The sequence below is a fragment of the Eschrichtius robustus genome, chromosome 11 (assembly GCF_028021215.1).
Source record: "Eschrichtius robustus isolate mEscRob2 chromosome 11, mEscRob2.pri, whole genome shotgun sequence".
In the NCBI taxonomy this organism is placed as follows: Eukaryota; Metazoa; Chordata; class Mammalia; order Artiodactyla; family Eschrichtiidae; genus Eschrichtius; species Eschrichtius robustus.
Window position 1 is genome coordinate 644,145 of NC_090834.1, and position 24,860 is coordinate 669,004.

Genomic DNA, 24,860 nt, shown 5'->3' on the forward strand with positions numbered 1-24,860 from the left:
GTGAGTCCGCCGGGCGGCTCCAGGGCTCTCGGAGACCTGGGCCCCCTTCTCCTTCCCCATCAAAGCATTTCTGTTTGTTGTCTTTAAACAAGGGACTTTGGGGACTTGGGGTCACAGGGAGTAAAACAATCCTGTTTATGATGGAGGATCTGGAAAATGGGGTGATGTGGAGACCCAGCCGTAGCTGTGAGGTGTGTGTGTGGTTTTGTGTATGCAGTTGTGGTGGAGGTTGTGTGGCTTCGTAACTGTCCTGCACACGGTCCCACGACCACAGCAACACGGGGAGGGCTTCCCGTCGCCCCTCTGCAGTGCCTTGGCGGCCATGACGTGTTCCTCACCTGCCCGTTCCTGGAAATGTAGGTTTTTCTCAACGTTTTGAAACAAAGCACATTGCAAAGAACATCCTGGAACATACAGTCTTGTATATGTGTGTGATCTTTAGGATTAACCCCCCTGAATGTCTTTAACCTTTTGATGGTCAAACTGTCGTCTCCAGTTCCCCTCAGTGACACCCCTGCCGTGGCCCATGAGAGCAGAGCCCAGGTCCTACGGAGAAACACCGGTTTCATAATTTTCCACTTTCTCTGCTGAGCTTTATAGGCCAAAAATTTTCATTTTCATTTCCACTTGTTTGAATCCCAGTGAGAAAGGCCGTTGTTTCTTGTGTTTGTCATTTATTTGTATCTTTCTGAATTACCTCTTTAAAAGAACACTTTATTTGGGACATTAAGTGTATTGTGTAGTTGCGAGTGTTTTTTTCTCATTGGAATGTTTTGTCCCTGGGGCTGTTTGGGTTTTCAGAGAGGTAACGCTCTCCCATTTCATCCCAGTGTCCTCGCAGGGCTTGGAGCAGGAGTCCAGCGGAGCTCTTGACCTCATAACGAAGCGGGCGATCAGCACCCCTGACCGTAAGTGGTTCGCGGGGACGAGCCGCTCTCCTGGCTCTGCGGCAGGTACCGCGCGTGTGCGGGGGTCGCAGCAGAGCTGCTTCAGCCGCGTCGCGGGGCATCAGGTCAGACTGGGCACAGCTGGCCGCCGCCCTCTTCCAGGTGCTTTTACACCTGTGACTCCTCAGGTGGCCAGCACCTCAGGCCACCCGCTTCAGGGGCCAGGCGTCAGCGCTTGCGGCACCGCGCGTCACTGCGGGCTGACCGAGCGGGCTGAGGCCTCCCCTGCTGGCTGTGAGGACAGCCTGTGTCCTCTCTCTCCCACTGGGAGGTTTTTCTAACGTCCCGTGCTTTCCTTCTATTTAAAAACAGAGGTGAGTTAGAAGTGTGTTTATTCCTACTACTCGTTTTCTATAGCCTATTATCTCAAAACCCATAAAAACCATTATTTTGAGCAAAGTACTTGCAGTATGAAGAAACTCTGCCTGTCCAGAGTCTGTGGGATGTTTGCAAGGCCCCGCCTGGCGTGGCCCATAGGCCTCTGCCCTTCTCCCGCCACCTGCCCCTGGCTCTGCACCCCAGGGTGGGCAGTCCTCCCAAGGGTGCAGGAGCCCCGCTCTCCTGTCATCCGCGTCCTGGGGCCCCTGCCCTGGCTGTCAGCCCTTCACTTCCAGAAGAAGCCCCGTTTGACCCTCAGAGTGGCTGAGGTGCCCCTGGCACCACACCTGCAAGTCCTTCACCGTCCGTCTGGCTTTGGTTTGTAACTGTTTGCTCTTCACCATGTCCGGGGGCCGTCCGGGCCTGGACGCTGAGGGCTGCGAGCAGGCGTGGTAAGAGGTCAGGTGGGTGGCCGAGCTGGGCAAGAACTCGGGTGCTCCTTCTCCGGCCCCACTGCGCTCTCGGTGCTGGTCGTAGGCGTTGTTACAGGAGGAGCGGAATGAGCCGTTGCCCGTGATGCTGAGGCCTCAGGGCACTGGGCCGTCGCGCAGTCTGCCCCGTCAGCGAGCACTTACTGGGCACATGCTGTGTTCGTGTGCCTTGCCTGGTGGCTCTGTTACCTGTGGGCTCTTAGAATCCTTAACCGGTTAGAGGTGATTTTCATCCAAGTCGTCCTTTTAAGGGAGATTAATGGATGAACAGAACTCCTACCCCACCCCTCCCCAGATGACGCCTGAATCGTGGCAGCGTTTGTCATGAAGAGCAGGGGTAATTTGGGCTCCTGTATTTCGAACAGGTCGAATGTTACGTATGTAAAAAGTCACCCTTTTTCAAGCAGAAGAGTGCGGTGTATGTTCTGTGCTCCTGTCCCGGCGGTTTGGTGCCAGACGCTGTGGGAGGGAGTGCAGTTCCCATCCTCTGCTTGTCCCCCAGTCCCTGCTCTGTCCTGACTGCACGAGCCCCTCACAGGAGGCCCGGCTGCTGCCACTTGGATTTGCACTGGAAGTGAGACTACTTTCTCAGGTCTCTTGAATGTAAAATTCCTGGGGCTCTCTCCTCACACTGAACCAGAAAGAGATGCTGGAAGATTTCCTCCTAGCTCTCCCTCCTCTGAGAATTATCAGATAACTTAAGAAGCCCACGTTCTGCCCTCTCTGGTTTATATACCGGTTCTGTCACCACTTCTCAGGTGGGGTGACCACGGGGAAGTGGTCTCAGCTGCACTCGGTGTGGACACGGCATTTCTGCCGAGTGGAAATGAGGGATTTTCAGAGCCAGATTTTAACTGAAAATGGGGGGAGGTGGGGGGTAGCAAGTCCCTCTTACGCTGTAAGTCGGTGGTGAAGGTGCTGCCGCCTGGACGCGCCAGGCTGTGCGTGGAGGGGGCTCGGAGCCCCCGGGGGCCCAGGGTCTGGACAGCAGCGGTGGAAACATGCCCTGCTGCTGCCTGTTCAGGGGGCGCGAGAGGCTCCTGGGCCCACGGCACCACGGATGCACCGACAGACGCTAGCCAGCCACGGCGCAGGGGATGCCCAGAGCCTGGCCGTCCTGGCGCGTGCAGTGACAGCACGCCTACCGGCTACGAGGTGGGGGCGTCTCGGGGGCAGTGGGGGCCAGGCCCCCTGAGCACGGAGCCACCGGGGTGCACGCGCGGATCTGGGCACAGATTTGCCTCTGGGGAGGGGGGGACCCAGGTAGTAAACGACGGTCGTGGTTCAGTGTTTTCAGCACTTAACCTTGTACCAAGTACTGTGTTAAGGACTTAACACAAGTGATCTCATGCAAACCTGGCAGTTCTCCTGAGGGAGGTGCGTGTGTCTCCCCTTTAGAGATTAAGAAACTCGAGGTTCCCACAGTAGCTCACACAACCGGTGGGACGCAGAGCCCGAGTCTGACCAAGGTGGGAGGGGAGGTGGCAGGCGAGGGGACATCTGGGGTAGCAACAGGGCTGCAGTGACCAGAGGGAGGGAGGGAGCAGGGCAGCATCTTCAGGGGACTCTGGAGCAGTGACAGGAAGAGCGGGGGACTCTGCAGGGGGATCTGAGCTGCGGTGGGGCCTCAGGCACGACAAGTGGCCGGCGAGAAGCCAAGGCTGTGCGCGCCGGTTCTCGGAGGGCGGTCAGGCCAGCGGTCTGGTGCTACGGGGTGGCCCGATGACGGAGGCCGGGCTCGGGCACCGCGTGGGCCCGCATCTGACCTCGCTCAGTTCCTCTCCCTGAAGGCCTTCGCTAACCCTCCCCTGACTCTCCCCGCCACCCAGGGACCATCCAGAATGTCACGTTTGGAGCGGGACTCAGCTACATCGGCTCACCCCGGACACCCTTTCCCGTCAGAGGCCACTCCCCCCCGGCCAGGTCCCCGAGCCGTGCCGGCACCTCAGGAGGTCTGGGGGTGTCGGAGGCCCCGGGCCAGGGGGACAACGTTCTTTGTCTGTCGCTGCCCGACATGCCGTAAGTTCCCCAGCCCCCGCCCAGACGTGTTCCCGTTGGGGGGGCGCCGTCCCACCCCAGGTGACACCCCAGGTGACACGCCTATTCCCCCCAGGCCCCCGCAGCCTCCACAGTGGAAAGTGACATCTCCCGCCAGAGGAAAGGACAGCACAGCCCCCAGGAGGTCACGCCGCAAGGCCCCCCCTGAAAACAGCCAACTGACCACTGTGCCCCTGGCCCCAGACGCTTCCACCGTGAGCAAAGGGCTCGCCTGTGAGTCCAGCGCCGCCTAGCTTTTCACCTGTGTGGTTTGGTCAACCTTTTCAGTTTCTCCTTATGAAATACCTGGTTAAAAAGTGTAAAATACTAGAGAAATGCCTTAGGCATTTAATACTGTAACTGTACTCCAGACGGAAGGAGGCTGTCAGAGGGCGGCTTCCCACGCTGCTTCTCCAGGGACCCTTGCTGGACTGGAGGTCCTGCTCTTGCAGAAAGGCCTCCTTCCCCGGCTTCTCCCCACCGTGGTTTGTGACCCTCTTTTCCCCACTTCAGCCAGCCTGTGTCATGTGCTAATTGTGTGCAATAAACCGAGAGATTTGTGAATTTAAAAAAAAAGCTTTGAAAATATCCAGTCCCTTCTCATAAGCGCTGTTCTGGTCGTTAAAGAACACAATCCTTGAGCTTTCTCTTCTGTAAGTCAAGCTTCTGTTAGCTGGTTTCAGTTCGTTATACTAAGTACATGGTTTCCCGTATCTGATGTCAAAATCTTGATTGTAATATTTTTTTCTATTCTTATTTATAAATTGCAGACTTCTAAAGCTTTTTCAAATGAATAAAAGTTAAGTATGAGTGCAGCCTTTGAGAATTTTTAGCGCAGGACTTTTACCGGTAGTCATTTAATTGACATAAAGTGTTTAAGAACCCAAATCTTCCCCGTTAGGGAAAAAGGACTCAATCTGTCTTTAACGTCCAGGTCCTCTGTCCCTGCCTCTGTCTGTCTGTCTCCTCACGGCAGACATCTTAGCACAGACCACACGTCTCTGCTTAGGAAAACCCAGTGTGTTCCCCACCCGGAGCAAGAGCGGCGCTAACACGCACGCAGTCCGCTAAGGGCTGTTCCTGCGGGAGAGTGGCCTTAGGTTCCTCTGTCGGCGCCGTCAGGTAACCTTAAAGCACTTGTATGTGTGTGTTTTGTCCAAGAATGACCAGAAAGAAATCTGTTTGGTTCACGTCTTAATCCCAGTTCTACAGAAGTAAAAAGCACAGGGTTGCTGCTTGCGTGTCCTGCACGTGACGGGGCGGTTGGATAAGAGGGTGGATGTCGTGACCCCCCCCCCCCCAGCTCCCGTGAGCTGACACGCGTGCACGGAGTCAGTCACAGGGCTGCCCCTAAGCGAACACCCTCACCTCCGTCCAGCGCTTCAAACCTAGGGCCGCGCCGGACACGACACAGGAAGGAGAGGAATGAAGAGGCTGAGCTGCTTTTTATTTTTTTAGAAGCTTTTATAAATGAGGTTTAAGAAATACCAACTCACAGGTGTGTTTGTTTGTTAGTAGCACAGGTCTGTGGCACTGTGTACAGCTGCAGCCACACAAGGGCCCCGGCAGCCCACGTGGCCTCGCGTCTCCAGCAACGTTTACAGCTTAAAATCACTCGATGCTCCTTTTCTGTCTGCGTTTTTACAGCGACGGGCAGCAACCTCCCAGACCCCACACTCACTCCTCTCTCCTCCGTCAGAGCCAGGTCACGTGGCAGCGGGGCGGAGGTTTTAGGGTGCAAGAAGACTACCCCATCACTATTGACAGCCGAGGAGGAGGCTGGAGCTGCCCCCGCAGGCGGCAGGGCCCTACCCTTCTCCACCCAGAGGAGCTGCGGATGAAGGGACGGTCTTAGGTCTACGCTCTCAAGGCCCAGACGGAAGAAGTCAGGCACCCCAGCGTGACGAGGTGCTGCCCTCTGCTGCTGCAAACAAATACTCCACGACAGAGCGTTCACACGACTCAGAAAAGAAAGGGCAACGGAAGTCTCGAGTGTTCAAGTAAGAAGACGCTGAAAGTTTCATCCCAAGACGACTCTGTTCTACATAAAAACCATCCTGTAACACAGAGTCGGAGGCATCCTTCTGAGAAGCTCCTTGCTCCCAAGGGCTTCACACTGAGTTAACACAGCAGCGTGTCTGAGGCTGAGAACAAAGGGTGCTGTTCCTGACGCCCCCACAAAGCAGGCAGCATGTGGGGCACCATCAGGAAGTTGCCTTTGACTCACTCAGGCACACACTTTTTGCCCATCGTCAGTCGGGCCGTCGCCCGGCCGCCCTTCCTGCTGTTCTTCAGAGGCTGGCCTTGCGGCCCTGCAGAACAGCTTCCTGTGAGGTGAGACAGAACCTGCGCTGTCTTTATGGCAGAGAGGGACAGTGGGGTTCATGGTCTTTAAAAAAATATAAATGTAGGTTAACAGATTTGATTTCAAAACTGCCTTTGGCCCTGGACCGTCGTATGAACTACACACAAGTAAGTAAGTAAAATGAATTTAAAAGCCAGACAGCAGGGCTGCTTGTTTCCTGAGCCATCTTCAGCCAAAAACCTCTGTCCCAGGGAAGCTAGGCTGGGGTGCCACACCGAGGACCCCGCCCTTGCCGCCCCCTTGCCGCCGTCCTGGGTTGACCCACGTGGTACGTGAATGGCACCCTTAGGTAGGGCTGATCCACGCACGGTCAGCGTCGGGGCATCGGACGGGGGTGGGTGGGCGGGCGGGCGGGCTGGCCTGGAGTCGGGAGCCAACACCACTCCGAGCAGGTGTGCGGCCCGACCCCGGGCACCAACCAGCACGGTCTGCACACCGCGTCTGTGGGTCTGGGGCAGAGGTGGTCTGAGTAGGCCGAGGAAGAGGCAGCTTGACGCTAACCCGAGAGCCCCACATGTCTCTCTCTTCTGGAGAGATGCCAACAGACCAAGACAATACTCAACTGGAATTTTCTTAAAGGTTGCCTAAGCACAAGAAACAGTGGTGTTTGTTTCCAATTGAACAGGAGCAGCTTGGGCTCCTGCCTTAAGTTGAACTTTTAAAAAAAGAGGTTATTTAACATCGTATGACAACTTATTTACAGTTTAAATAGAAATTTTCAATAATCAAAATACATCTTTAGCAAAAGTTTAGAATGTAAAACTTTATAAAATAAACACCCATAGAAAAGCAGAACATTGTATCAGTACCATTTCAGATTTAGCGTAAGATGAAGGTCTTCCTTCAGCACTGGGACCCCCTCCGTGGATGAGCAGGGTTCCCACAGGTAAGAAGATTCCCTCCTTCTAACAAGCAATTTACCTTCCTGATTTGGACTGTTGTTATTAAAACGCTGACCCAAAAGGTTCCCCAAGATGGACACTAGGGCAGTGACAGCAAAGCCTCAGGACGAAGTGGCCTGACCACTTGGCCCCCGGCTCACGGGCCACCGTGAAGCCAGGTCACTGCAGCTGAGGCTCACGCCTTGACCCCCTCTGCCAGCCCTTGGATGCCGATGCCAGCACCACCTGCCACGGGGCAGATCACCACGCCTCCCGGGCCCTTGGCGCCTGCCCTGAGGCCACCCAGACCCCGATGGGGTCGGCCTTGAGAACCCGGTCACTTTTTGGCCTTGCGACTGTGCCCATCTTGAGGAAGACTCTTTTATTCGTGTGGCTTGTTAAACAGTAAGAAAGGAGTAGCGGTCAACCTTGGCCAAAACAAAAAGCTTTCGTGCGCATGTCCAGCCCCGTCTGGCTCCCCTCGCGGGGCTGCTCCCAGCAGGGTCCCCCGTGGAGGTATCCACGTGTGCATGCGGCCGTGCTGCCGTCTAGATCACGAACGAGGACTTGTGTCTGAAGTCACCCTGCAAGGCCAACGCCGGGTTAGAGGGCGGCCCGCGGCCGCGCAGGGCCCGGCGTGCAGTGGGAAGGGAGCCTGACACCGCTTCCCCACAGCGTGCTCTGAGGAGAGGCCGCGAGGCCTGTGGACTGAGTGCCCCGCGAGCGCACAGCCAGGGGCAGGGCTGAGGGCTCACGCTTCGGACGTGACTCCGAAATCTCTTCTACGGACCTGCTTGGTTCTCAGGGGAATGTCATCTTCCCTGCTCGGCACACTGCAGCCTCTAGGCTGCCTTACCTCCTCGTCCGTCCTGATGTCGTTAACTCCATCCGGCTTCCCTGGGTTCTTGTAGCTGAAACAGAGGAGGGGGAGCCGAGTGACCCCCGGTGGACCACAGACACGCCCACTGGAACCTCGTTCGTGTAGGACAGGCTCACCGTTCCCCGTTCTGCTTATTGTTGATGAAGTAGCCACGCCTGTAGGCACAGCAGATGCCCACTGTGATCAGGGCCAGTACGGTCAGGACAACCAGGACTCCCCCAATAATCCCGCCGATGTTGAGGTCATCTGGAGAAGAGGAGGGGTCAGAAGACGCGGCCTGCTGCCCCTGCCCCTCCCGGCCCGGAGCACCTCCGCCCACAGGCCATGACACCCACCCACTGCACCAGAGCCACGTGGCATTGCCTGTGGGGGGGGGGGGGGGCATCACAATCCTCTGGGGACATTATTACTGGACGACATGGTTACACTGCAAAGACAGAGCTTAGGAGCCAGAGTCCTAAGGAAGAAAAAATTCCAAAATTTCTAGGGCCGCCCTTTGCTGCGGATTGTTTTTAAAGGGGCAGGTATGAGGTGCAAACGTGGCCTCGCGGCCACCAGCCATCCCACAGGAGACCCTCAGCTGCATTCTCTCGTTTCAGTATGGGGCCCTAAAGACGCAACAGAAACTACACGGGGTGTAGCGACCAGAGCCATCTAACTCGGAAGCTGCTGAAATCCTCCCTCTAGTACAGTGTTCTTGAATGTGGGTGCACTGTTATCTAAAAATAAGTCCGTTTGAAATTTTGATTTCATAATGTCAGTTCCCAAGCTCTGTCCGTAGAGTCCAGAGGTCTGGGGCAAGGCCCAGGAATCTCCCTCCTGCCGAGAGCAGCTTCCCAAACCTGACAGCAGCCAGGAGAGTCCCCTGGAGGCTGACTCCACAGGCGAGGGTGGGGGCCCTGGAATCTAACCCTGCCCTGCCCTCAACCCCCCCCCCTAGAGCCAAGACGCCCAGAGAACGAAGCACCCGAACAGGGTAGAATTACTGGGGCTAAACCCTGGCTTTCAGCTTACTGCAAAACGGTTAAAGTTGATACATTTCTGGAGAACCTTGTCTCTCGATAATTCTATCGGTTACCAAAGAAATGGAGTTCACGAAACTTCGTTAAAAGTTACATGATGAGGAGAGGACCCGCGTTGTCAGTCCCACAGCTGCTCGTTGGTGCGTCCTCGCCTCCTCCCAGCGGACCCGGGTGGAGCCCGTGTGCCCGCGCAGAGGGGTCACAGCTGAGGGGCACCAGCGAGCGTGACCGTCCCATCCACCCGCCGGCCTGCAGGGCGAGGCTCGGCAGGGACACTCACACACTTCCATGTCCTGCTCCTCGCAGCGGGCCGAGCCCGCGTCGTTGGATGCGATGCAGTAGTACTGGCCCGAGTCCTCCTTGTGGATGGCGCTGAACACCTGTTTGGGGACCGGGAGTGAATGGGGACCCGACGGCAGGGCTCGGTGCGCAGCGAGCCCCCTCCGTGCCAGGGGCAGCAGAGCCGGCGCAGCCGGGCTTCACCGCGCGCGACTCCAGCCTGCTGCCTCCCCACTCCCCACCACAGGGTCGTCCACCAACATCCGTGTGTCTCTGGAAGGGCTTTTTAAAGTCGTGCCCACGACGCCACGACCGTGCTGAACGCAGCCAGCAGCTCCTCAACATCAGACGTGTGGCCGGGGAGCAAGTCCCAGCTGCCTCCCGGCTCTGCCCCGAGGGCAGCGCCGGCCGGGCCACCTACACCCTCCTCAGTCACTGGCCCCTTTCCTTGGCCCCCTTACAACTTTTCTGTCTGCAAAGGGAGGGCGGGATCCCCGACGTGCGGGGTTCGAAGCTGCCGTCTCGTAAAGTTTACTGGCTCTCAATACCCGCTCTTCCCACGACACAGACGTGCGCGCCCGCCCCTCTTCGGAGAGACCTTACCAGAGTGCCCGTGTCGGGGTTGGAGAGGAAAGAGGAGTTTCGGAACCGGGGGTTGGCCCTGGAATCTGTGGGCAGCGGCACGTCGTGGCGGTACCAGCTGTAGTGCGGCCGGGGGTACCCCTCGCCCTCCTGGCAGGTCAGCGTGGCCGCCTTGCCCACAGGCACAGCCCTCGGCACCCGGCACACCGGGGGCACCGGCTTCACTGCAGGAGAAGCACGGCGGGGGGTTACAGTCAGCAACAGGGCCCCGTTCTCGCCGCAGCCCACGAGGAACCTGCTCCACAAACGAGAGCCAGCCGGGCTCCGGACGCCGCATCACGGGCGGGCAGGCCCGCCCCCCGCGGGTGACGCCCCCAGCGTTCCCAGCGCCTCCACCCCCTCCAGCAGGCGGGCGGAAGAGGCGGAAGCTCCCCTTCTCGCCTCCAACCCAACGCAGGCAGCCTGCGCCGCCCCGCCCAAGCGCCACACCCCCGGGGGCGTGACCGTAGGAGCAGAGGAAGGAAGGAGGCCGGTCTTCTCCCCACAGGCAGGCACGTGAGCCGAGGGCAGGGGCTGCCAGCCCACGTGCACCCGCACCTCGCACGGTTAACCCGATGACAATCTCGTCAATCTCCTCGCGGTCGTGCCGAGCAACCACCTCACAGCGGTAAAGGGCTGAGTCCGTCCGGGTCGCGTTCCAGATCTTCAGAGAGGTCTTCCCCAGCAGCTCTGCACGGCCGGCCAGGTCTCCTGTACAGGAGAAGACAGGGCACTCAGGGGCTCGTTACAGGCAGCTCTGCCGCTCGAAGGAGGAGGTTCCGGGGCCACCTCCGGTGCCTCGGCAGGAAAACTGCAACTGGCTCATCTCCGCTCCTGTGACAACGCCGAGCACCGAGGGGGCGCCTGGGCTGTAAGAGGACTTGGCCGCGTGTCTCTGTTGTTAAAGGCAAGGGCCTCCTTTTCTTCTCCTCATTCCCAGGAAGGGTTCCCCGTTAAAAGAGAAACCAAGTCAAACGACATCAAAAGACAAGCAGCATTCCACAAACGGTGCTGGGACAGCTGGGTACCCACGTGCAAGAGAACGACGTGGACCCCTACCTCACACCACGCACAACACAAACCCTACTGCACAAGCTGAAACTGTGAAACCCGTAGGAAAAAACAGAGACGCGAATAACCGTGACCCTGGATTAGACAGTGATCTCTTAGGTCACCAAAAGCACAAGCCCACACACACACACACACACACACACACAGTTGTATCAGCCTTCACGGGTCTTTCATAAAAAATTAAAACCTTTCGTGCTTCAAAGGACAGAAGCAAGTAAGACGATCCGCTGACTGGGAGAAAATCATATACCTGACAAAGGACTAGTATACAGAACGTATGCAAATTTGCAATTCAACAAATAAACAACCTAATTAAAAACGGACAAAGGATTTGAATAGACATTTCTCCAGAAAGATACACAAATAGCCAATAAGCACGTGAAAAGATTCTCAACATCATTAGCTGTCAGGGAAATGCAAATCAGAACCACAATGAGATACCACTTCACACCCCCTAGAATGACTGGAATCAAAACAATGGATAATTGCAAGCGTTACTGAGGATGTGGGGAAACACACAGCCAAGGGGAACGTAAAATTGTCCAGCCACTGTGGAAAAGAGTTTGGCAGTTTCTTAAAAAACGAAACATGTGATACCATATGACCCCACAACTGTACTCCTGCTCATTATCCCCAAGAAGTGAAAAATCACGTTTGCACAAAAACCTGTACAATGTTTATGAACGTTATTGATAACAGCCAAAAAATGGAAACAACCCAAATGTACAGCAGTTGATGAAATGCATTAAAAATGTGGCATATCTATAATGCAATATTATTCATTGATATAAAGAAGAACAGGGACTTCCCTGGTGGTCCAGTGGTTAAGAATCCGCCTTCCAATGCAGGGGACACGGGTTCAATCTCTGGTCAGGGAACTAAGATCCCACATGCCGTGGGGCAATTAAGCCTGCGCGCTCTAGAGCCCGTGCGCCACAACTAAAGATCCCACGTGCCGCAATGAATATCCCGCGTGCTGCAGCTCAGACCTGACAAAGCCAAATAAATAAATTTTTTTTTTTTTTTTTAAAAAAGAAGAACAAAGTACAGACACTTGCTACAACATGGATGAACCTTGAAAACGATACGCTAAGTGAAAGAAGCCAGGACCAGATATTGTATGACTCCATTTATAGGAAGCATCCAGAACAGGCAAATCCACAGAGACAAAGTGGATTAGTGGCTGCCAGGTCGGGGAAGAAGGGATGGACATGGTTTCTTTTTGGGGTGGGGATGTGCTGGAATCTGACAGTGACGGCCACACATCTTTGCTGAATGTACTAACCACCAAGTACACGCTTCAAAACAGTGAGTTTCATGCTATGTGAATTACTGTGTCTCAATTAAAACATTTTTAAAGTCTAAAGGACACAGTAACTCTTTCAAAGAAGCACAAAGAACCCGGGCACTGACAAATAGGGAAAGAGTTAGAAAAGAAAATGACACAAAAATCAGAAACGAATTTACTAAACCTGCCAATTGGTGACAAGTCTAGAAAGGATTTACCACACGTGATGGAAACAGCAAAATGCTTTTGATAAGAGAACGAACATTTCCGAAGGCGTTTTCTAGTGGGAAGGTTCGTCATCCAGGCATCAGCAGGGGTCAGAACGTCCACCCGTGTGGGAAACAAGTACATGCAAACCCATCAGGCGCTGTTGGCACAGCCCTGCCCTAAGGCAGGGTCTCCCTCCAGGCCTCTATTTTGTGTGGCAGTTTCTGGGAAGAAACAGAAAGTTGCTTAAGAACATTCCCGCTCAGTCAGGGCTTATCAAGAACAGCCTGATGAAGCTGCCAGAGAAAACCGATTTGTTTCCTGAGAATAACGTTGCCATCTCTTCGTAAATCAGAGGTGGGAGGATACTGGTGGGGAAACAGAACTGTTTTTAAGAGCCCATGACCCCTGATGATGTGGAGGACCTGAGGCAGAAAGGCCGTGACTTCAGGTTGATCTGCAAAGCCTCCACCCCCTTCCCTGAAACCCACACTGTCACGTTCTCAGAGGGCTCGGGGCGCCCGCCTCTGCAGCTGCGCTGACTCTTCCATCCGCCCGCTGTCCCCCAGGGTGGTCCCCTCCCCCCATCGTGACCCCTCGCCCCGTCCACACTACCCTGACCCCCTCCTGGCCTCTGCAGAAGAATCCCGAACTGGGCCCTGCTCTCAGCTGTGCCCACCACCAGCCCCCTGTCTGCAAAGCAACCACCCCCGTCTCTAAAGCATCAGTGGGACCACATCACACCCCTCCTGAGGCCTTCCAAGCGCCATCCACCTCGTGTCCGCCCTCCCCTGCTGGGCTGAGAGCCGGCGGTCCCTCCGGGAAGCTCCCTGTGCTTCCATGTCTTTCTGCCCCGCGTGCTCCTGGCCCAGCACCTCCCTGCAGCCCCGACCCTGCCCTCCCACGCGGTGCGCTCGGCACCCCGGTGTGTACGGTGCTGTTCCATACTGTCCTACTAATGAAGTCACTTATAAAGTCGTGGGTCACGATAGGGAGATGGCCTCGGAGAATGTTCACTCAGATACCTCAAAGCGACGGCTGCGTGTGGACTAAAATCCTAACTGATGAAGTGATATTTACTGAAGCAGGGTCACAGGTGCAGGGAGGTTCCATACAACTATTCTCACTACTTTTGCATGTTGACTTTTCCATAAGTAAAACAAGACAGAACACCAATCCTGGCTACAGATGCAGGTCCAGTTAGAGCAAAGTCTTGGCCACAAGTGCATGCCTGGGCCTTCTGTACAAACGAGAGGACCACAGGCTCATACCCTGAATTTTGTTGTCAAAAAACACATATGTGGTTTGTTCATCTTGGATTTTCTTCCACTCAATCCTGGGGTCATTTGTCTGTGAATCCGTAATGATACAAGATAGTTCCACACCTAATGAGCAAAGGAAAAAAGAGAACTGTCAGTGAATGTGGAACAATTCTAGGTTCACTTGTATACCCAGACCCTGCAAGCTATACGTATATTTAGGTCTGTCATGTAGACTAAAAATCTAGCTAGCTCCAGGCTCCAAGAGACTTTAGTTTTAGCCAGAAAAACAATAAAGATGATTAGCAAAGACTTTTATTAAAGAGAGTACACGTTCCCCCTAATACTCTGCTTGTACATAAGAACATTCTTGGTTGTGTAAACGCAAAGCCAGGCCAGGAATCAGGTTTCAGCCAACAGAAAGCCTGCAGAGTTGCCTGTGGGCTACTGAAGCAGTGCTTCACTCACACGTGCACATCAGATGACTGCTGGGGAGCCAGCCACCCCCAAGCCTCTTGGGCAGGGCACATCTGTGTGTGTCTACCCTGCACTGGCTGCCAGACCACCAAGTGGTGCCCCTTTGCCTAAACCCTCCCTTGTACTTACTTTCATATTCCTGTACCACTGGGTTTCGGTTGCTGGATTTGAGATTCACAGCCCCTATCAAGCAGCCTGAAGGAAAAAAGAAAAGTAAAATCAGAGACAATGCAACACTAAAAGAGCAGAGAACCCGCACTTGAGATCAGACTTTCCCTTCATGGAGGCTTCAATCACTAACCACAGAGGATGTAAAATGTCATATTCCAAAACAAAGTCTCTTAGATACAGCAGGGTGACTGCTTTCTCTCAGTCTGACCCTCACTGGAAGGAAACCAGGAGAAAGAGAATTCTCAGAGTGCACTTTCCTTCTTGGTCCCCGAACAAAGCCCCTACAACTTTCAAGACCTTCCTCTAAGAATGTACTTTTTAAAAAGGATTGTAAGAGAGTTACACCACAACAGATTGGACAACCTAGAAGAAATGGACAAATTCTTAGAATCATACAACTTTCTAAGACTGAGTCATGAAGAAAGAAAATCTAAATAGATCCCTAGTAAGGAGACTGAAACAGTAATCAAAAGCTCCCCCCAAAACAAAAGTCCAGGACCAGTCAGCTTCACTGGTAAATCCTACCAAACATTCAAAGATTTGATACCTGTCCTCAAACTATCCCCAAAAATTGAAGAGGAGAGAACACTTCCTAACTCATTTTTCAAGGCCAACATTACCCTGATACCAAAACCAGACAAAGATAACACACAAAAAGAAAATTACAGGCCAATATCGCTGATGAACATAGATGCAAAAATTCTCAACAAAATATTAGCAAACTGAATACAACAATACATTAAAAAGATCATACACCATGAACAAGTGAGACTTATCCCAGGGATGCAAGGATGGTTCAATATCCACAAATCAATGAACATGATACACCACATTAACAAAATGGAGGATAAAAACCATATGAGCATCTCAGTAGATACAGAAAGAACATTTCACAAGATTCAACACCTATTTATGACAAAACTCTCAAAAAATGGGTATAGAAGGAAGCTCAACATAATAAAGGCCACAAATGACAAACCCACAGCTAACATCACACTCTACAGCAAGGGTCCCTAGCCTCTGGGCCGTGGACCAGTAGGCCTGTTAGGAGCCAGGCCACATAGCAGGAGGTAAACGGTGGGCAAGCGACCGAAGCTTCATCTTCCACTCCCTGTCGCTCACATTACCGCCTAAACCACCACCCCCACCCCCCCCCCCCCCCCCAGTCTGAGGAAAAACTGTCTTCCATGAAACCAGTCCCTGGTGCCAAAAAGGTTGGGGACCGCTGCTCTACAGTGAAAAACTAAAAGCTTTCCTTTAAAATCGGGAACAAGGTAAGGATGCCCACTCTCACCACTCCTATTCAACACAGGAAGTCCTAGCCAGAGCAATTAACCATGAAAAGAAAATTAAAACATCCGGGGACTTCCCTGGTGGCCCAGTGGTTAAGAATCTGCCTGCCAATGCAGGGGACACAGGTTTGATCCCTGGTCCAGGAAGATCCACATGCCGTGGAGCAACTAAGCCCATGCGCCACAACTACCAAGCCTGCGCTCTAGAGCCCATGAGTCACAACTACTGAGCCCACGCACCACAACTGCTGGAGCCCACATGCTCTAGGGCCTGTGCTCTGCAACAAGAGAAGCCACTGCGATGAGAAGCCCGCGCACCACAACAAAGAGTAGCCCCCACTCGCCGCAACTAGAGAAAGCCCGTGTGCAGCAACGATGACCCAACACAGCCAAAAAATAAATAAATTTTTTAAAAAAAGAAAAAAAATTTATAAAAAAAATAAAAACATCCAAATTGGAAAGGAAGAAGTGAAATTATCACTATTAGTAGATGACATGATTTTATATACAGAAAATCCTAAAGACTCCACCAAAAAACTATTAGATATAATAAATGAATTCAGTAAAGTTGAAGGGTACAAAATCAACATACAGAAATCTGTTCTATTTCTAAACATTAACAACAAGCTAGCAGAAAGAGAAATTAAGAAAACAATCCCATTTACAACTGCAACAAAAAGAATAAAATAACCTAAGAATAAATTTAACCAAGGAGGTGAAAGACCTGTACACAGAAAACTATAAGACATTGTTCAGAGAAACTGAAGAAGACACAAAGAAAAGGAAAGACATTCTGTGCTCATGGACTGAAAGAATTAACACTGTTAAAACGTCCATATTATCTAAAGCAACCACAGATTCAATGCAATCCCTATCAACATCCCAAGGGCATTTTTCACAGAAATAGAACAAAAAATTCTAAAATTTATATACAACCACAAAAGACCCTGAATAACCAAAGCAATCCTGAGAAAAAAAGAACAAAGCTGGAGATATCACACTCCCTGATTTCAAACTATATTATAAAGCTTTAGAACTCAAAACAGCATGATATTGGCAGAAAAACAGATATAGCTCAATGGAACAGAATTCAAAGTCCAGAAATAAACCCACACATATATGGACAATTAATTTATGACAAAGGAGCAAACAGCATACAATGGAGAAAGGATAGTCTTCAATAAATGGTGTTGGGAAAACTGCACAACCACATGCAAAAAAAAAAAAAAAATTGAAACTACATGACTATCATATGCCATACACAAAAATCAACCCCAAATGGATTACAGATTGAATGTAAGCCATGAAACCATAAAACTCTAAAAGAAAACATAGGCAGTACTCCTTTGACATCAGTCTTAGCAATATCTTTCTAGATATGCCTCCTCAGCAAGGGAAACAAAAGCAAAAAAAAAAAAAAAAAAAAACAAATGGGACCACATCAAACTAAAAACCTTTTGCACAGCAAAGAAAACAACAAAATGAAAACACAAGCTACCAAATAGGAGAAGATATTTGCAAATCATATATCCAATAAGGCATTAATGCTCAAAATATATAAAGAACAACAAAAAAAAAACCCCAAATAACCTGATTAAAAAATGCGCAGAGGAACTGAACATACATTTTTCCAAAGAAGACATACAGATGGCCAACAGACACGAAAAGATGTTCAACGTCACTAACTATCAGGGAAACGCAAATCAAAACCACAATGAGATACCACATTATATCTATCAGAATGGCTGTTATCAAAAAGGCAAGAAATAACAAGTGTTGGCAAGGATGTGGAGAAAAGGAAACCACGGTGCACGTGGATAATGTAAACTGGTGCAGCCACTGTGGAAAACAGTATGGAGATCCTCAAAAAACTAACACTAGAACTACCATATGACTGAGCAATTCCACTCCTGGGTATTTATCGGAAGAAAACTAAAACACTAATTATAAAAGATATATATGCACCCCTATGTTCAACTGCAGCATTATTTATAGTAGCCAAGATATGGAAGCAACCTAAGTGACCATCAATGGAAAAATGGATAAAGATGTGGCATGTGTGTGTATGTATATGTGTGTGTGGAATGGAATATTACTCAGCCATAAAAAAGGATGGAATCTTGCCATTTGCAACAACATGGATGAACCCTGAGGATATTATGCTAAGTGAAATATCAGGTGAAGAAAGACAAATACCATATGATTTCACTCATACGTGGAATATAAAAAAACAAAATGACAAAATAAATGAACCAAACCAAACTATAACAAACATGTAGATTCAGAGAACAGAGTAATGGTTACCAGAGGGGGTGGGGATGGGTAAAGGGGGTCAATATGGTGATGCGTGGAAAGTAAACTCTTGGTGGTAAGCTGCTGTAGTGGATACAGAAGTAGAAGTATAATGTTGTGCATACGAAGCTTATATCATGTTATAAATCAATGTTACCTCAATAAAAAAAATTTTTTTTAAGAATTTTCTCTTGCTTAGAGTCACTGTTAATCTTTTCATCACCTCCCAGACCCACATGGGCCTTCTCGTCATTCCTCCCTCCTGCCTGGTACCTTCCCCTGCAGGATGGCGTGGACATTCTGGGTACAGTTACCAACCAGGTGAGAGACCACCTTGCTGGATTAGCTGTTTATCTAACCTGTGATTTCCATCCATTAAAAAGTTTGCACCAGTCTTTGGTAAAATAAGAAAAATCACAACATGGTGATTTTCATGAAGCTTAGCTGAATGAAGCTATCGATGAAATCAAAATATGCTCTTTGCATGGTGATCTCTTTCAAAATGAGCACCTGACTATCCACGTGTTTAAACAACGTTGAAATCAGTTATCATGGTCTCAAAATGTCTTAGCTGATTTTCCTGGAGGTACATTGACCACCTACAAAATGTCATTCTTCAGCTACTTGGCCTCTAGGAGAATATGCCATCCCCAGAGAAGGCCTTCCTACATTAACCCTCATTAAGGTCCCTGGACCTCCGCTTACCACACCAGGTAAGGAAATGTGAAAACTTGTACTCTGAGCCTGCAGGTCACAACAATCCATTCTTCTATTTTTAAATCTTATTTAATGGTTCAGCTACATGTATACATTCCAAGTATATGTTTTGGTGCTTTCTGTCTTATTTAGTAAGACTTCATTAATTACAGCAGAAGCCTTAAAGAATGTAATAATAGGGATGAAAATCAGAAGTATAGGGGCTTCCCTGGTGGCGCAGCGGTTGAGAATCCGCCTGCCAATGCAGGGGACACAGGTTCAAGCCCTGGTCTGGGAGGATCCCACATGCCGCGGAGCAACTAAGCCCGTGCACCACAACTACCGAGCCTGCGCTCTAGAGCCCGCGAGCCACAACTACTGAGCCCACGAGCCACAACTACTGAGCCTGCGCTCTACAGCCTGTGCTCCACAAGAGAAGTCACCGCAATGAGAAGCCTGTGCACCGCAACGAAGAGTAGCCCCCGCTCGCCGCAGCTAGAGAAAGCCCGCGTGCAGCAACAAAGACCCAACAGAGCCTAAATAAATAAATAAACTTTAAAATTAAAAAAAAAAAAAGTAGTATAATATACCTGAACTGTCATTAGTTGCTACAACAGTCACTTCTACTTCAGATTGCAGATCCAGGACAAGTGGCACCTGCTCTGTTTTGTTTTATAACCACGTGCTACTCCTTTTGGGGAAACCCACCCACACTAATGCAGCCCTTTCCACTGTTCCTTCCATCCAGAAGCCCCCAAGGACCCACTAACAGAGAGGAACACGAGACGCTCTGAGTATCTACCAAGGCCACACAGGTTCCCTCTAAGGAAAGTGACCTCAGACAGTCCTTTCAGTGCGATCACTGTAATTTAGGTGATGAGACACCAAAACTGTGGTCCCAAATGACTATGACCAGGGATCAGCTTCTGACCCAAAGGCCATCTAAGGGGCCTTAGAGGTAAGTCACGAGAGCTTTGCCTGACTGGATAATGACAGGACAACCCAATCTGAGGCTTTCTCTTGAGAAGTATGAAGCTGAGAGAAATAAGAGAATAAACTAGAGAGTGTACAGTCACGACAGAAACAGCTGAAGTAGAGCCTGAGGGGACAGAGCTGGCGACAGATGAGCCAGGGGACACTGAGGTTACCCTAGTGTTCACAAAGGTCAGACTCTCACGGGGGCCGACTCTTCACAATAAACCTCTTAGGGAAACCAAGACCACTTGTTTCTTATAACCTAAAAGAAGCTAAGGTAACACAGCCCCAGATGATGGAGATGATCACCTCTTTTCTCCCCCTGCATTGTGGCCAAGGTGAATGCACCCCAAGGCCTGACTCTCTCCTGCCCAACCACATGAGTGAGGGCAGAGCTAGACGAAGTGATGGCTCACAGCAGCCGGGCCCTGGCGCTGCCAAGGCCCCACGCTGAGTCTCTCCTCAGCATTCCCTTCTGCTCCCAAACTGTTCTTAAATGTAGAAACGGTTACGCTCCTTACTTTGCCCACCTCCAACAGCCCAGGGTCCCACTTGAAACTACAGAAGTAACTTGTGTATCAGAACGGTGTCGTGAGGATCGGAAGCCCCAGACCAGATGCTCGAAGACATCGTAGGTGACTCCTCCGGATATGAGCCAGTGCCTGGGCACAAGGTTCTGACGTAAGCCAACCTGGTGCTGCCAGAATACACTGAGGCTACGTTATGTAAGACTGAGCAAAGGGTTTTGGGAAGGGCGGAGAAAAAAGGGGGAAATCCGTTACAGCCTCCATCACATGCAGCTGTGCCTCTTTTAATTTCGTACCAACCTTGGCTTGCCTGCCAGACTCTAAGCTCTCTGGGACAATCCAGTCATTCAGCAATGTTTTATTTATTGCCTTTTATAAGCCAGACACTGGCCTAAACATGAGGGATGATCCGTGAATAAAAGACAAAAATCTATGCCCTCATGGAGCTTACATTCTATCAACGGTACAAAGAAACAAGTGTCATACGCACTCATCTTGGTATCTTCAAATCTAGTGTGGAATGGTATTTAGCAGGGACTCCAAAAGTGTTTACCGAATAAATCAACGTGCATTTTTTATGCTCTAGATTGGATCTCCTTGAGTTTTCCAGAACATCATTTAGTTGAATTCAGTTTGCTCACAGAGCTGTAATGTGGCTACTCTCTTTTTCGTCTTGCCCAGGAACCCATTATTAAATCTTGGACTCAGAAGGAATCTAAGACATGTGTAGTTGTCTGCTTCTATGCAAATCCTCCGAAAGAAATGTAAGACTGTCCTCTGGAGGCAGGCGTGGTAAGTTCCAGGTATACTGTGTTCACTTAAATGTGACCTAGACCCAGCCTCCCCCAATGGTTACATAATTACAGCACAATATCAAAACCAGAAAACTGACGCGTGTAGCGTATGTGGATGGTTGTACATCATTTATCACACGTGAAGATTCCTGTAACCACCACTGCAGTCAAGACACAGACCTCTTCCATCACCAAAGACCTCCCTCCTGCAGGCCCTCACCATCCCTCAGCACTGGCAACTGTTCATCTGTCCCCCATGGCCATAATTCTGTCATTTGGAGAATGCTATATAACAGGAAATACACAGTCGGTGGCCTTTTGAGGCTGACTTTTTCGTTCAGAATAAAGCCCTTTGGATCCATCCACCTTGCGTGTAATGACAGTTTGCTTCTTTCTACAGCCAAGCAGCGCCCCGCACCGGGCATGCACCACACTTTGTTTAACCACTCACCCACGGAAAGGCATCTGGGTTGTTTCCAGTTTGGGGCTATGATGAATAAAACTGCTGTGACATTTGTGCACAGACTTTCGTATGAACATAAGTTTCCTTTTCTCTGGGACAAATGCCCAAGAGCACAAACCCTCGTCGTATGTTGTGGCATGGTCAGTTTTTAAAAGAAACTAATAACTGTTTTCCAGAGTTGGGCTGGACCAAAAATTCATTGTAGGAAAGTTTTCTTTCTAAATTTTGGTTTTTAAACTTAGCAGGGTACACTGGACCACTCTGTACTACCTTTGCAACTTCCTGTGAATCTATAATTATTTCAACATTAAATCGTAGAACACGTCTCTATTTCTAAAATGATGATAGTGAAATCAGTATGGCATTTGGAATCGGTTGGGTATGCAAAAACTTAAGTAACAGTTTTAAAGCATTGATAGTCACGATACACCAGAAATCATATACTTAACAACTACTGAAACTTAGATAAAAATTTTTACGTAAGGTCTCCTGAATTCTTTCAGTGAGTACATCAGTTAAAAAATCAACTGGCATGGGACTTCCCTGGTGGTCCAGTGGTTAAGAATCCGCCTTCCAATGCAGGGGATGCGGGTTTGATCACTGGTCAGGGAGCTAAGATCCCGAATGCCGCAGGGCAACTAAGCCTGCACGCCACGACTACTGAGCTCACGCACCTCACGCGCCACAACTAGAGAGAAGCCCATGCACTGCAACAAAGAGCCCGTGTGCTGCAACTAAGACCTGACACAGCCAAATAAATAAATATTTTTTTAAATTAAAAAAAATCAACTGGCATAACCGTATTCATGACCAGAGTATATAAAAGGAATACTCGTGTGGTCATGAATAATCTGCAGTGCATTTCACTGAACAGCAATGTCTGAGGTTTTGCTTTTGGAGTCTCTAAAAAACAGCAGCAGCAGGTAGAAAGTCTGCTGTTCCTACCCAGCTGAAGGTTAGTGAACAGAGAAAACAGGAGTCAGGGTGACATCAAGATCCCCCCTTTACCAAATGTGGTATTTTTATCTCAGGAGATTCTTACAACTGAATGTGAGACATGGGGCTCCGCCCTTTGTACGCTCACTGCGTTTTCCACTTTTCCCACTGTCTCACCATCATCACTATTTAACAATGCTTTTCATTCTGGTACAACATACACAACATAAAATTTACCATTTTAACCACTCTTACGTGTAAAACCTCAGCGGCATTAGGTACATACACAATGTGTGCAGCCAACACCACCCACCACCTGTCTCCACAACTTGCTCATCGTACCAAACAGAAACTCCATCCCCATTAAACGGCAGCTCCCCACTTCTTTGGAACCCTGGCCCCTGGCAACTTCCAGGCCATTGTCTCTGGACCTGCCTACTTGACAGACCTCACAAGTGGAATCACACTATATTTGTCCTTTTATGTCTGGCTTCTTTCATGCAGGATGAGGTTTCCAAGGTACATCCACGTAACATGCAGCAGCGTCCCATTCCTTTCAAGGCTGAATGATATGCCACTGTACGTACACAATCATCCCTCGGTATCTGCAGTGGATTGGTTCCAGGACACCCCTCGGCTAGCAAAATCCATGAATGCTCAAGTCCTTCACATGAAGGGGCCTAGTGTTTGCATATAACCTACGCAACCTCTCAGGTACTTTAAATCATCTCTAGGTTACCTAAAATGCCTAATACGATGCCAATGCTATACAAAAAGTTGCCAGGGCGAGGCAAATTCAAGTGTGGCTTTTGGTAACTTTCGGGAATCTTTTCTCAAATACTTTGGATCTGCATTTGTTAAATCCATGGATATGGAACCCATAGATATGGAGTGCTGACTGTATACCATGTCTTGTTTATCCATTCATCTGTTGATGGACATTAGGTTGTTTCTACCTTCTGGCCATTGTGAATAATGCTGCTGTGAACAGTGGTGTACAAATATCTATCTGAGTCCCCGCTTTCAACTATTTGCGGTATGCACCTAGAAGCTTAATTACTGGATCATATTGCAATCCTATGTGTAACTGTTTGAAGAACTCCCGAACTTTTCCACAGTGGCTGCACCATTTTATGATCCCATCAGCAATGCAGACAGATTCTAATTTCTCCACATCCTCACCAACATTCGTAATTTTCTTTTTTTTTCCAGTAATATCCATCCTAATGGGTGTGAAGTGGTGTCTCATTGTGGTTTTTATTTGCATTTCCATAAAGGCTAATAATGCACATCTTTTCATGTGTTTATTGACCATTTGCATATCTTCTTTGGAGAAATGTTTATTCAAATCCTTTGCCATTTTTTAAATTGGATTGTTTGGGGTTTTTGTTGTTGAGTTGTAGGAGCTCTTTATATATTCTGGATATCAATCCCTTGTTATATATGTGCTTTGCAAATACCTCCTCCCACTCCAAGTTGTATTTTTACTCTCTTGACAGTATCCTTTGATGTACAAAAGTTTTTAATTTCAATGAAGTCCAATTTAACTATTTTTTTCTTTTGTTGCCTGCCTGTGCTTTTGATGTCATATCCAAGAAATCATTGCCAAATCCAATGTCATGAATTATCTTCCACTGTTTTCTTCTAAGAATTTTATAGTTTTAAATCATATGTTTAGGTCTTTGGTCCATTTTAATTTTTTATAAGGCAAGGATCCAACTTCATTATTTAGAATGTGTATATCCAGTTTTTCTTACATCATTTGTTGAAAAGACTGTGCTTCTCCATTCAATGGTCTTGGCACCCTTGTCAGAAATTATTTGACTATATACACAAGAGTTTATTTCAGGGCTCTCTGTTCTGTTCCATTGGTCCATACGTCTCTCTTTATGCCAGTACCGTACTGTTTTGATTACTGTAGCTTCATAGTAAGTTTTGTAATCAGCAAGTGTGAGTCCTCCAACTTTGTTCTTTTTTTTTTTTTTTTCAAGATGACTTCGGCTATTCGGGTTCCCTTGAGATTCCATATAAAACTTTAGGATGGGATTTTCTATTTCTGAAGAAAAACCATTGGGATTTTGATAGAGAATGTATTGAATCTGTAGATGGCTTTCCATAGTTTTAACAATATTAGGTTTTCTAATCCATAAACATGGAGTATCTTCCATTTATTTGTATCTCCTTTAATTTCTTTCAGCAGTGTTTTGTAGATTTCAGTGTACTATGTCTTTTACCTCCTTGACTAAATTTATTCCTAAGTATTTTGTTCATTTAGATACTACTGTAAATGGGATTGTTTTAATTTCCTTTTCTGATTGTTCTTTGTTAGTGTATAGAAATGCAACTGATATTTGTATGTTGGTTTTGTTTTCTGTTTTCCTGTTATTAGCTCTAACAAGGTTTTTTGTTTGTTTCTTTGTTTTGTTTTTGGTGTAATCTTTCGGGTTTTCCACGTATAAGATTAAATCATCCATGAATAGGGATAATTTTATGTTTTCCTTTCCAATTTGGATAACTTTTAAATTTCTTTTTGTTGCCTAATTGCTCTGGCTAGAAATTCCAATGTTATGT

General features: G+C 49.2%; 2 protein-coding genes across 3 annotated transcripts in view; one reads left to right on the plus strand and one right to left on the minus strand.

Annotated features, from left to right (window-relative positions):
- The window catches only part of NCAPD3 (non-SMC condensin II complex subunit D3), a 61,783-nt gene extending 57,237 nt beyond the window's left edge, over positions 1-4,546 (plus strand). The window contains exons 32-34 of one of the 2 annotated variants that reach the window (XM_068556191.1): positions 831-908; positions 3,586-3,775; positions 3,870-4,546. In XM_068556191.1, coding sequence (XP_068412292.1) covers positions 831-908; positions 3,586-3,775; positions 3,870-4,047 — 446 coding nt within the window. In that variant the 3' untranslated portion in view covers positions 4,048-4,546. The remainder of the gene's footprint in view (positions 1-830; positions 909-3,585; positions 3,776-3,869) is intronic. The other variant, XM_068556192.1, reaches the window with a different exon arrangement.
- A 2,360-nt stretch (positions 4,547-6,906) lies between these two features.
- Positions 6,907-24,860, minus strand: part of JAM3 (junctional adhesion molecule 3) — a 57,416-nt gene continuing 39,462 nt past the window's right edge. The window contains exons 2-9 of the mRNA XM_068555156.1: positions 14,273-14,338; positions 13,679-13,792; positions 10,400-10,552; positions 9,824-10,026; positions 9,222-9,321; positions 8,036-8,165; positions 7,896-7,950; positions 6,907-7,623 (exon numbers count right to left, since the gene is read on the minus strand). Of these exons, the coding sequence (XP_068411257.1) occupies positions 7,588-7,623; positions 7,896-7,950; positions 8,036-8,165; positions 9,222-9,321; positions 9,824-10,026; positions 10,400-10,552; positions 13,679-13,792; positions 14,273-14,338 (857 nt within the window). The 3' untranslated portion in view covers positions 6,907-7,587. The remainder of the gene's footprint in view (positions 7,624-7,895; positions 7,951-8,035; positions 8,166-9,221; positions 9,322-9,823; positions 10,027-10,399; positions 10,553-13,678; positions 13,793-14,272; positions 14,339-24,860) is intronic.